Source organism: Grampus griseus (genome assembly GCF_964374135.1).
Source record: "Grampus griseus genome assembly, chromosome: 8".
NCBI classification, from domain to species: Eukaryota; Metazoa; Chordata; class Mammalia; order Artiodactyla; family Delphinidae; genus Grampus; species Grampus griseus.
The window spans coordinates 84117175-84130411 of record NC_139002.1 but is presented as its reverse complement, the minus strand read 5'-3'; the positions used below and the strand labels follow the sequence as shown (position 1 = coordinate 84130411).

The 13237-nt window shown below is 32.5% G+C and overlaps 1 protein-coding gene across 2 annotated transcripts in view; it reads right to left on the bottom strand.

Moving 5' to 3' along the window:
• The window catches only part of ELP4 (elongator acetyltransferase complex subunit 4), a 242907-nt gene that overhangs the window by 126330 nt on the left and 103340 nt on the right, over nt 1-13237 (bottom strand). For both annotated transcript variants that reach the window (XR_014297090.1, XM_082660252.1), the window contains exons 8-9: nt 7334-7442; nt 4201-4307 (exon numbers count right to left, since the gene is read on the bottom strand). Coding sequence is in view for 1 of the 2 variants with exons in the window: in XM_082660252.1 (XP_082516378.1) it covers nt 4201-4307; nt 7334-7442 (216 nt within the window). In the remaining variant the exon portion in view is untranslated. The remainder of the gene's footprint in view (nt 1-4200; nt 4308-7333; nt 7443-13237) is intronic.

Here is a 13237-nt window from a genome sequence, read left to right as displayed (position 1 = left end):
TATTCTGTGAGAAAAAGTTCTTGGTGATTGGAGAGGTATTGCCGTCCTGTATTCTGAATTAGGGGCAAAGTATGACAAGACAACCGTGAATAAAGTTGATTTACTTTGATTTTCTGAACGTTTAGTATTCATTTAGGATACAAACCCCACACAGATATGATATTTATGATACTCACTATTTTTGAATCAATTAAAAGCCTACATAAGTATTGTTTATCTTTATACTGAAAATTTGCAGTGAACGGTGAATGTCTTTTGTATATTCCAGTATACCCCAGTAACCATACTTTCTGACATGAACATAGAAACACTGAATCTTAGAGCTAGAAAACTGTCCCATCACTAAAGCAGAAACCTTGTTTGTAATAACCTTAATAGGGTCTGCACCTAATGTAGTAATATATTATTATTATTTATATTAGAAAATTAGATTACTAGAGTGTGTTAAGATATGACCAAAATGAACAATACAAAATCAAAACAGCACAATAATCTTAAATGCAAGTAAAAATGCTGCTCTTATCATGTCATCAAATTAAATACAGCTACATTTCAAATCTTACCAAATCTCTTATGTACTATAATTACATCATAATTACTAATATAAACAGAAAACTGGTTAATGATGATACCAACATCAGAGAAGCAAAAATTATAGAAACTGAAAAAATACAAATCTAAGTAGTTATTTCATCTTGGAAGTGAAGCTATGTAACCAAGTTATACATTTAGAACTTAACTGAGAAGGTAGTGTTTATAGGTCACTTGACCAGTGGAACTTATATAATATTTATAGCTGTATTATTTGGGCTATTCTTTAAACTCCATAATTTATCTATATTACATATATTTCAGCAGAGATTTTATACCTACTAAGTCTGTGACTCTTCTTAGTTCTGGGATAGATACAAAGATGAAAAAGACATAGTTTGCATATATTGAGTCTATTATTATACCTTAGTAAAGCCTTTGGTTATAAAATATTTAATCTCAATATAGAAAATATAAATAAGCCAGAACAGTGCCAGGTACACAATAAAGCCTTCATAAATGCTAGCTATGATTGAATGGAGCTATGGTAAGGTCACGAAATAAGTAGTGTATTACGGTTAATCAGATATGCTAGAGAATTACTATGTATAGTTTACAAGGATTATCAACATTCAAAGAATTGGAAAGTTATTTCTTTTAACCTGAAGCCATGTTGAATCAACTATAAACTTTCTCTTTTACTTATTCAGAATGCATGCCAGGATTTTAGTGTCATTACCGTAGATATGATCCTGCTATGGTTTTTGTAGAGGGGCTAATTCATAGAGCTTTATAGATGATGAATATTAAGTATCACTAAAAATTAACTGTCATTAGACAAATGCTTCCACCTGAATCTGGACAATACTAATACATGCTCCAAAAAGGGAGAAATATTCTTTTGCCTTCTCCAAATCACTCAAAGAAACTAGAGATTACTGGTTAAAGTTGCTCTACCTGTTAGGGGCCCTGGGTGGCTATTAGTAAAAAGATATTCAGTTTTCATATGAAAAAAGGCAATGATTTAATAAATCAAAGAAAAGGGATGCTAAAAATAGAGATGAGGGTTTTTACTTGTTTCTTTTGCCCCTTGTTTCCACCTGTGCCACATTTTGAGACCATGTTACTCACAGTAAATTCCCACATGTAACAAATCTACCTGCATGGAATCAGAAAAGTTATTTTTGCTTTACCTGCTAAACCACCTTTCCTTCTGAAAGAAAGCCACGGATTCAATATCTGGTACATTATAGCCTCAGACTTTACAGACTAGTATAGTGTACATCTCCTTATTTTTTAAATATCAAGGCAATTAAAAAAATATTTATTTGTTGTGCATATCAAAACACTGCCACTTGATGAAGGAATCCTCTTGTTTCCACTGCCCATAATATATCACGAAAGACTTGCTATCTGTTTCCATATGCATCTTATAATGTACAAGGCTACATTTAAAGCACTTAGTCTTTCATGAAATACATGATTTTATCCTATAACTTCTGTTAGGTTTGATTCTTTAATTCACATTTTTTTCTAATCACCAAACTGAATGTTATGGCATAAGTAAATAGTTATTTAGAATATGTTTCACTTATATTTCTATACTTAAAAGAAAACATATTCATTTAGGTTATAAGCCAAAAAGGTAAAAGATTTGATCAACTTTATTGAATATTAACTTAAAATAAAGAATAACCACCTACTTGTGTTTTGTTTTTAAATACTGCTTCCAAATCATAGGGTGACCAATTATAACGGTTCTCTTAGTTTAGGATAGTGGGAAGAAGAGAGAGGAAATGGAACAGAAACCTAGATCTTTTACCAGCTCCAGTGGTAAATAAAGTGTAGTAAAATGTAGTCACTATTAGAACCTAAAGTTATTCGAAGGAGAGGTCCTACTTGACATGTAAGTCCTTTATTTCTACTCCTCACCCCCAAAATAAGACCCAGTTTGTGTGTGTGTGTGTGTGTGCGTGTGTGTGTGTGTCTGTGTGAGAGAGGGAGAGCGAAAATAAACATGATTCACGTTACTGTGCTAACCATCTTCTCTGGGTGCAATATTTTTTTCACTAGGGAATCTCCTTGCTTAGTGTGTATGGTGACAGACATGATACTTTAGACCTGGTTGTCAGAATACTCATCTTGGGAGAAAGGTGCCACATGGAGAAAAACATTTTATATCTTTCATTAAATATATAAATTCCACCTAAAAGAAAATGAGGAGGCATGCTTTCCTTGTGATGCTAACAACTATAACTTTATCCCTCTAAAAGCGTTAGCAATATTATGGTAAATTACCCAATATTCTGTCAGAAAAACTGAAACAATGTTGAACAATTACAGTGTTGGGTTCCATTTCAATGGTTCCTTTTGAGAACTAAGGCAAATTAGCTCAAGAATCACTATTTCTACACTCTCCTTCTTTTGGCTTTAAGTGGCTTTTGAAGGGAGCATCCCCAGATGAGAAACTTCTAACACTCCTGCAGAGATGACCTGCTTGAAGAACTGGCTGCCTGATTAACTATTAACTGCTCTCAATAGGATTAGATAATTAAGGACATTGATGACCATTAATTAGGAGGAGGGCACATTAATTTGTCACTGGATAGGGCCCTTACAATGATTTATAGGTTAGTGCCACTTGCAAATGGAAAGGGAAAGAGAAAAAGAGAGAGCACCATTAAGTTACCTTATCAAGTGGCCAGCTAAAGAGGGCAGAGGGTCAAAAAAGGGCCAGAGTGGTCACTTAAGGGTGAAGTCCCAAACACCAAAGCAGTGCCAAGCCACATTGACCATCATTTGACGATGAAGTTAAAAATATGCTAATTTATTGGTGGCAATTCTCTCTTTTTATGGTTTCAAGCAGTTAAGACAAGTGGCCTGCTTAAGAGCTTTTCATCTGAAAAGAGATTAAACAAAATGGTTTGTCAAGGCTGCTTGGCTGTTTTATGTCTTTGTTAAAAAAAATTGCACCAGTGACTATACTGATAACTATCACATCACCCAGAAGCCATCTCTCTCTCTCTTCTGAGCATTTATTTCATTAATAAATACACCAACTTTAATTGCTTAATAGTGCTATGTTCATTTGCTCTTTAGCAAGATTAAGTTGAAATAAATCTTTTGCACTACTACTTTCTGTCACTATTGATGGCATAAAGGTCACAAAAAAAGTTTAAGTTTCTGTAGAAAATTTACTTAAAGACGCTGGTGTAAATTATACTTTTGTTTTATTCAGCGCGCAAAGAGGAAAGGTGATTTCACTAATAGTAAAGAAAACTGCTTTTAGAATGTAGATAAGGATCTTCTTTTCTTAGCCATACACAATTGTGGGTAGCATTCACACTCCACACACAAATAAGCACAGCTCATTAACATTTAATTAAACACGCTTTTGAAAGCCTTGGAAATATGCACGTCATACTTCTCATGTAAGTTTGGACCTTACTTTTAACAGACATTTAAAACAAAATGATTTTTGCTATACTCTAATGATATACCATTAAAATAAAAGACAAAAAAGGATAGTCTAAAAAAATTATTCTGTTACATCAAAAGAACTTAAAAATATTTAGCATGAAATATCTCCTATGAATTTCATTAAAGTAAAAGAAAAAGAGATACTATTTACCTCAAGACTGTGACTCAAACATAAAAATTCTCTCTTACCTCAATGGTGAATAGCTTCCTTTTTAATTTAAAAGCTAAGTCTTTGACATCTGATACATCATAAATCAAGTTATTAAGCTGAGGAATCTGCCGTATATGAATCAAACCTTGTGAAAAGAAAATTAAAAAACGCTGTCATTGGATGCATAAATTAAAGAGTCTTACAGCAGAATTCTGTAAATTTACACACAAGCATCCTCCCCCTTTTAAAACTGGAGCTTACTACCAGGAGCAATGAAGCAAATGGTGTGATTATACTCAAGTAATCAAGCAGAATAAGATAAACAGAAATCCTTGTGCGAGGAAAACTAATTGCACTTTGGTACAGAAGTACAGATGTAAAGAAGGATCTTAATACTTGTCAAAACTACAGCCGGTTTGTGTGTGATTTTCTCTTGTATTTACAGTAAGCAAATATGGCTATCACCTTGCATGCTGCCCACGGCACCACTGAGTGATCTTTATTTTATTAAATGCACCAGTAAGCAGCCAGCAAAACAAGGCTTATGGGTTACTGATAACCAGTGAAGCACTAATGAAAAGTATTTCATTTTATACCTTATTAATGACTTGAACAAACCATTGAAGAAAACTACATTTCAGAGCACACTCTAGGATCAAACATTAACCCCCATGCCATCCCAAGACACTCATTTCTGTGGCATGTTAGACCTTTATGTAGCTGTTATAAGCTTTGTAACAGTGCTAGGTAAACCGTGAGCTTTGGCCTCTTGTCAATAGAAACACTTGCTAATTTTTTCTGACAAGGGCACTGGATGGCTTTTGTGCAGCTTAATGCAGTTTCTGACTAAACTCGGGGTCATTTGCCACAGATGAAGACATGGAAGATTCTTCAGCGCGTCTCTCTGCCTGACTCAGCCCATATTTAAAAATTACCATCCCAAAGACACTGATCCCTCAACATGGGGGAAGAAGGGAAATCCAGATTCGAACAAATTAGATAAATCTTATTTACATAATTGCTTCTCTAGTATATAGTTTTGTGCGTGTGTGTATCTGGATGCTTAGTAATGTATTATTGTTAGCTTAAAAGGGTCAACCTCCAAGTGCTTAACTTTAGAAATGGCCCCTTCAAAAATAATTCACTAAAATATCTGACTTAATTTTTTAAACTTAAGAAAATGCAAAAGGTGTTAAGAAGACAGCTTTTACACACAAATTAAAAATATCTCATACAGAGTTATTTAGTAAAATATATTAGAAATAATCACACCATACTTCCACTTGCACATTTCTCATTTTAACCTTGTAAGTGCTTGTTTGGCTAACTGTTAAATCAGGAGGCCTTACAGAGTGAATCAATCATTCATCAGGTCCTTCTTATTAACAGAAACTTTACTTTTCATCAGAATCATCCATTAATCTGTGGCAAACAAAATTGGTCAATCCAGAGATTTCAGCACAAAAAAATCACAGCTTTTCAACCCTCGAAATGTTTCAATCAAAATAATATTTTTTTAAATATAAAATATGATTTTACTAAATTTATAAACTCATAGCACTTACAAATGATACTCAGATATAACTTATAAAGATAATGTTTAACTTCAGTTGTTTTAACATAAAATGTAAATAATAAATTAAAGAAATAGTTTATCCAGTTATAAGATACATAAACCCTGGAGATGTAATGTGCAGCATGGTGACTGCGGTTGACAATACTGTGTTGTATATTTGAAAGTTACTAAGACAGTAAATCTTAAAAGTTCTCACCAACAGAAAAAAAAAAGTGTAACTATGTGTGGTAATGGATGTTAACTAAAATTATTGTGGTAATAATTTCTCAGTATATACCTATATCAAATCATTATGTTGTAGACCTAAAACTAATACAATATTATATGTCTCAATATATACCTATATCAAATCATTATGTTGTAGACCTAAAACTAATACAATATTTTATATAGTTTAATACAAATTTTAGAAAAAGAAAAAAAGGGAAATAGTTTAACCTTAACAGTTCTCTTCCTACCAAAGCAATAGTAATATATTAAATGAATTATATAGAGGGTTAATTTGGGCATATACCACATCCACACTTATGCAATGATCATGAGGCAAGTTATTTTATTTGTTGTTCACAGTTTATATTTTATTTATTGTTCACAGTTTATATTTTCTAGCCTTTTATAAAATACTCGATTGTTAGATCATGCTATTTTATTACTTTTTTAAAAGGTTTTATGCCAACTCTTTAAAGCCCTGGTGGTCATAAGTATCTTATAATCCTTTTGTTGGTAGCCTCTAGAAATTGCCACAGTCCTACAATCACAATCTTACACAATCTTGTAGCAGGCTTCAAATAAGCTATTCAGTCTTTAGACTAAGGTTTTCCATGGAAGTATAGTAGTTCCACAATAATAATAGCAATAATTAGTATTCATTCAGAATAATAAATAGGTAAAAATTTAGTATTCACCATACTCTATATTCAGCTTAGATCTAAGATAAGCATAACTACTAAACTTACCCTATTGAGACAGTTCTATGTAGGAACTTTTATTTTAAAAAATCCCCAAGTTAACCAAATGACTAAAATACTATTAAAAGTCAAAAAATATAAGTAAGAAGCCTGATTACTTGACCTGTGTTTATACTAGGGTGGTAACATTTTAAAACTTGCTAATAACTCTAACAACAAAATGATCAAAGAAAAGTCCTAATATAATAAAAGATGTTTACTTTCTGAAAATGTGATTGACTAAGACTTTTTAACTGTAATACAGTATGAATTTTATTTATCATACAGCTAAGCTTTGTAAAGTATAAACCACTATACATAGCTGTTATTATTAGAATTTATATAATATTTATTTCTAACATGGTTAATAAGTAAGACTGATTTCACAGCAACTTTAGGGACAAAATGTACATCTGACTGAGCCATGCCTTAGTATCTGGGTTTGACACCTTTCAAATAGCTACTATGCTTCTTAGTCATAATGTAGTTTGGTGACAAGCTGCCATGAAAGATTGGCCAGGAAGGAAAAAAGTTTAACAGATATATTAAAAAATAAAATTCATGCTACATGACAGTAGATATTATGACTGGACAAGATTCTTCCAGGCAATTGGAACACGCCCTTTTCATTATAAAGATGCTGCTTACCATGATAATCCTTATATAATGGGTTGGTTTCTTTCTCTGAACCAATGAATGATTCCAGACCAACTACTGTATCTGACAAGTTTGTAACACGAGCAATAATTGCTTTATTCTGTAAAACAAGGAAACAAAACACTCATGTTATATTTAAAATATACCATCTAGACAATGTCATTATGCCATCTCAATGACAAATTGTAGAGAAGATAGACTATCAAAATGGAGAAATAACTTAAAAGTTAAAGCTACCACAGGTGGAAAACTGGATGAAAAATATGGCCCATGTAGGTATGCTATTCTAATTTGAAGAGCTGAGGGGGCATACCTTAGTTTTCATAGAAAAATAGTTTTTCTCTTGTCTTAAGGGGCAAGACTACCTTTATTTTCATATACTATTATTTTTTCAAATTACTTTACCCAGTGCCCATCGGAAAATCTGATAAACATCAGAATTTAGAAGCAGTATATAGTACAGTATAATGTATAAGGGAAGATCCCACTAACATCTGTCAACTGGGACCATGTCCCAGCCTTATAATAGCTGAGGTCCTCTGTATCATATTAGAAACATGGAAGGGTCCAGCTAAGAGTCTGCAGCATGGCCAGCTCTGCAGTCTTCTATTCTCTCTTTCCAGATGCTGCTATTTGACTCTGTAATAACGATAAAGGCAAAGAAAAGATTGTAGATGACCAGCACTAGACTAGTAGCCTACCCTTTCCTTCCCAACACAACCAGACCTGAATCAAAAATACTGCTGAACAATACCTTATAAAAGATGTCACATTTTAAATAGCAATAGTTCTAAAATACCCAGAATTTCATGGCTATAAAAAATATAATAATTAAAAATATAATCACAATAATCTGCAGGTTTTCTTGAATTATTTTATTTAATAAAGTTCAGTATTCCTTATAACTCCTGATAGGGTGATAGGTTTGAAAACTATTTTATAGGCTATAACATCTTAGAAAAATATTTGCTCTGAAGATCAGGATAAGTTGAAAAGATTGTTGTTTATAAAATTTTATAATTTTGAAACTCCCATTTTATACACTGATATACCATTTTAAAACTAATCCTTAAAAAAAAGCATGGGAAATGTAAAACAGTCAAGACAATTTACAGTCTCATGTTATGTCCCCTGTTAAGAAAAGTCCAAATACAATCAAATATGTTCACTTTCTGAAAATGATTGACTATTGAGCTTACTGGTATTCCTCTGTTTAAGTTCTCTTGTAAAGATCGCATAAGAATGAAAAATAAAAGAGGGTTGGTTAATGTTAACTGACTTGGTTTGAAATACACAGTAGCCTCTGTCACTAAACATTATGCTGAAGTGACTAGTTAACTCACATCTAGGGCAGTACTTTGCAACTCCTCTGTAAGTAGAAATGCGTGTTATGAAGAGAATATTACAGCCTTTGAAATAGTGCTCTTAAAAGGAAGCAGCAAAAGTAATTACCCTTAATTGTCTTTAATACTTTCAATCACGGGGGGGAGGCACCAAGAATAGAAAAACGAACATCATTTGGAAATGCCTATTTTTTCCAAGGCAATTTTTCATTCAATGGTGAGAAAATAATCCAGATTGATCCCTTACTTTCAGTTCTATGCCACAGGGGATGGTCTTACTCCAGGAATAACAGGGGTTTCAAAGGCCATAAACATGCTCCTCTCAATATTTCTTTAGCCAAAGACCATTATATCGAGCTCATCCAGGTTGGGTTTCAGCCAGTTATTCTTCACCCAAACAAAAATGTCTGCCAGACATTCCAACAGCTGGGAGACAGTTCACAATGAGTCAACTTGAAAATGATTCATTGTGCTGAGTACTGAACAATGTTGGGGTGGGGGTGGGGTATGGCTGAGTTGGCTGTAGAGGGTGAGAACAAGTGGGAGATGAAGAATAACCATGTGGTTCTCCCATTAAGAAGGATCTTAGATAACAACCAGCAGACTCTTATCATTTCATTTTTAGGATAAACTCAACTGGGAAGAGTACTCCTGCCATGGACCCTCAGATGAACAAGCACTTATAAAGGCTACTGACAATATTTCTTAATCAAAAAGGTCAGATTTCCTTTTATCTATAAACAGAAGACTGAGTCTTTGTATCTAAATATCTGAATCTAAAATTATAAAAGTCAATTTTTGTTACGACTCAAATATCAGGATTTCAGTGATATAAACTAGGGCTTATGAATGACAGAAATTGTAACGTTTAAGTATGGAATTAGTCTTCCATTCTAGTAGTATATAAGCAAGGTCCTGTGTATTTAAATGGTCAACATGACATTTATTTCAAAGAAGGTTTTCTTTCCTTAATTTAACCTTAAAATTGACTAATAAACCACTTAACATCCTGTAATATTTATCTACATTATAAGTCTTTTTAAGGTAATTTGCGGGAGATTAAAAATATCAATTATCCACCTTGCAGAGGAAAACTGATGAATTAATATAAAAGATACAGACAGCCTAGATTTTAAAATCTCAGAAACTCATACATATATTTCATTTGTCATATTGCTAAGCTCCATAGGTTTACATGTTATTAACTATAAACGAAATTCTATCTTAAAAGCTTCCATGAAGTATCAGAACAAGAATAAACTTTTAATCATTACCATAATATAAGTTACATTTAATGGTGAGCTTACTGCTTTCTGCACAGCAATTCTAGAAAACAGTTTATGTAATGTGGCAAACCAGATTAATTGTGAAAGTTGTATAGATATCTGAAAAATGTCTATAAAATAAAAAGCACAGGAAATTATATAAGAATAACATCTAAGTTTCTGAATGAGATGAATTTTATCCTAAACTCATTCAGTCTTCCAATTATTTGTAGGAGCATAAAAGATATTTGGGCATGTAAAGGTACTTACTTTTTTAAAAGTTCAAATAGTGTTACAGATTACTTCTTTACCTCCAAGATTCATAGGGAACGTGGTATATTGATGTAATCGTACCTTAAAACCACTCTTGTCAAAATGTCTTTCAAATCATAATATTAATACTAAATGGTCTTTTAGATAAAGGTAGGTAAATTTACTTAAAAGAATCTAAAATTAACTGCTTTTAAAAATCCTTAAAAGCATAATAATCACAATTCACTTTAGGAATAATGCACTATGGACAATAAATTGTCTTATTATAACCTGCAATGTTCAGAAAGCTTTAGCATAATGATTTTAGCAGAGGCCTGGAAACTGGAACTTCTATATTCTCATCTTAAGAGATTCTAAGTGTTTTTATGTTATTAGCCAAGATGCGAAACCTCTTTAGTCTACAGTATATGTATGTAGTTGGAAACGGAGAAGTAAAGGTATTTGTGCATCTATTACTTAGACATAAATTTTGAATAATTTTTGTGTTAAATTTGAAGTTGTTGCAATATAGTTGCCAATAAGGAATATTTGAGTAAGGACATTCAGGATTCACCAGTATGAGTAAATTAATGGTTACACCACATGCATGGCATAATGACATCACCCAAATATATACAATGATACTGCCACTCTTCCTTCCTGCCCATCTGGATGTGAAAATCTAGGATGACTCAAAAATCTTTCTTATACTAGGCAAATCGCCCTTCAGTCCTGGGTGAAAGTTGTCAGCTCTGGATAGTAGCCAAGACATGACTAGGAGGGAAGCCAGGAGAGAGCCAGGGTCCAGGAGTTTTAAGAGTTTGCTGGCAATCCCAAATAGCATTGTATTAAGTTACATAAAAGGTTCTTAAAACTTTCTGTTGTGGTGTAATTTCTTAATTAATTACTTAAATTTAAATTATGTCAAATGATGTTGCAAATAAAAAAGGCAAATCGGAATGTCCAGTTGACTACCTTCTTACTCCAATTTTAATTTCACAAAAAACTTCACAGAGTTTTTGTTTTGATTGTTCCTTGTTTGGTTTCATAGAATGTTTCCTATTTACTTCTACAGAATGGTAACCTCTTTTTATTAGGATATGCCAAATCCATTAAATAGATTTTAAATAAAGGAAGGTTAATTTAATGCTATTTTCCAATTCAAAGCTTATAAAGCCAAAATTAAGAACTTTGTTAAGAGATAAAAATTCAACTACTGCCACAGGAAGCTCCCTTTGTTTTCTAATGAAAATAGTTGAGATACCTACTTAGAGTAACCAAGTAACAATGAGAATATATCAAAAAAAACTGAATATTTCCTTACTTACTTGGACTTAATTACCTCAACAATATAAACGATATAGTTTGTACCAATACAATATATACTTCCAGGAAAGATTTTAACAAGATAATTAAAAAGTAATTAACCAATCACTTAACTATCAAGAAGCTTGAAAGGAATAAATCAACTGACATAAAGCATTTGTGAAACGCCTCAAATTAGAATAAGTTCTTGGGTTACTCAATAAGAAAGACAGCAAACACACAATATGAAGGGTAGAGCTCCATCTGAGTATGGCACGCACATCAGATTTGGGACTACAATAGCACAAAAGCACTATCAAGTTAATATTGAAAAGTTAAAGAAATATTTAAATTACTTTATGTTTGACCCTACTATGTGAAACGATGTGTGTGTCTATGGTGGGGAGGGAATCACCACAAGAAAAGCAAGTATTCTACTTAACAGCTCAAGTTATAATAACATTTTTTGAAAAATGATATTAGAAACACAAACATACCACAACTCATGACATTTTTTTTTGTCGTGTAATAAAATAAACAAACTTGAATGAAGGGATAAATCTAGGGATATTTAATGAGGTATTTGCTTTTCCATGCTTATTAAGTTCTCCATTCAATTGAAATCAAGACTATGAAATAATAAAATTAGGGCTTCCCTGGTAGCGCAGTGGTTGGGAGTCCGCCTGCCGATGAGGGGGACACGGGTTTGTGCCCCGGTCCGGGAAGATTCCACATGCTGCGGAGCGGCTAGGCCCGTGAGCCATGGCCGTTGAGCCTGCGCGTCCGGAGACTGTGCTCCGCAACGGGAGAGGCCACAGCAGTGAGAGGCCCACATACCGCAAAAAAAAAACCCCAAAACAGTTATACAGTTTGTAACTTTTTACATGCCTTCCCTCACCTTCCCAGAGTTGTCACTTACTTCTGTGGATTAGACTCTTATTTTACTAAAAAAAAAAAATTGATAGTGGGGAGATAATTATATTCATAATTAATTTTGAGTTTAAGAAAGAATATAATTTTATCAAAATTATACTAATATATATTAATAATAATATTAACCTTAGTGAAAGTATTAGATTAAATCTTTCCAGATTTAATACTGAACTTTATTCAAAGTCACATACAATTTTAAAATATGGAGGAACTTCTGTAAATTAAAAAAATCCTAATGGCAACACTCTCTCAGTAGCATTTTATATTGATATTCATGTAGGGAAATCATAAAACAACATATTTCGGTTCCTTTTTCTAATGTTTAAAACATATCCACAAAGAAGCTAATGGTAAATATACCTACCTCAAGGGCAAAAGAAATTGCTGAGTATGTTGCCAAATACCAGGATTTTTACTAGGATTAAGCAATGGAGCCATATTTTCTGTTTTCCATCTAATCATACACTTGTTATTCTATATTTTGGCATGAAAATGTTGGTTTCTTAAAATTGAAGCATTTTTTAAAGAACACATGATGTTATTTTCAGATATATTATTTACATTTACCCTGGTCTCAAATACTACATGCTCTGCAGAACATTTGTTTACATCAGTTTTATTTTTTAGTAAGTTATTATATAAAACATTAAAAAAACTTACAATTCTGAAAACCCTTATAAATGGACTGAACAAAATGCTGTAATGAATAGGCTGAACAGAATAATAGCAAAATATTCATAATTAATTTTAGGCAGTTTTAATAAACTACACGTCATCTAGTTTCATATTATAGAAAT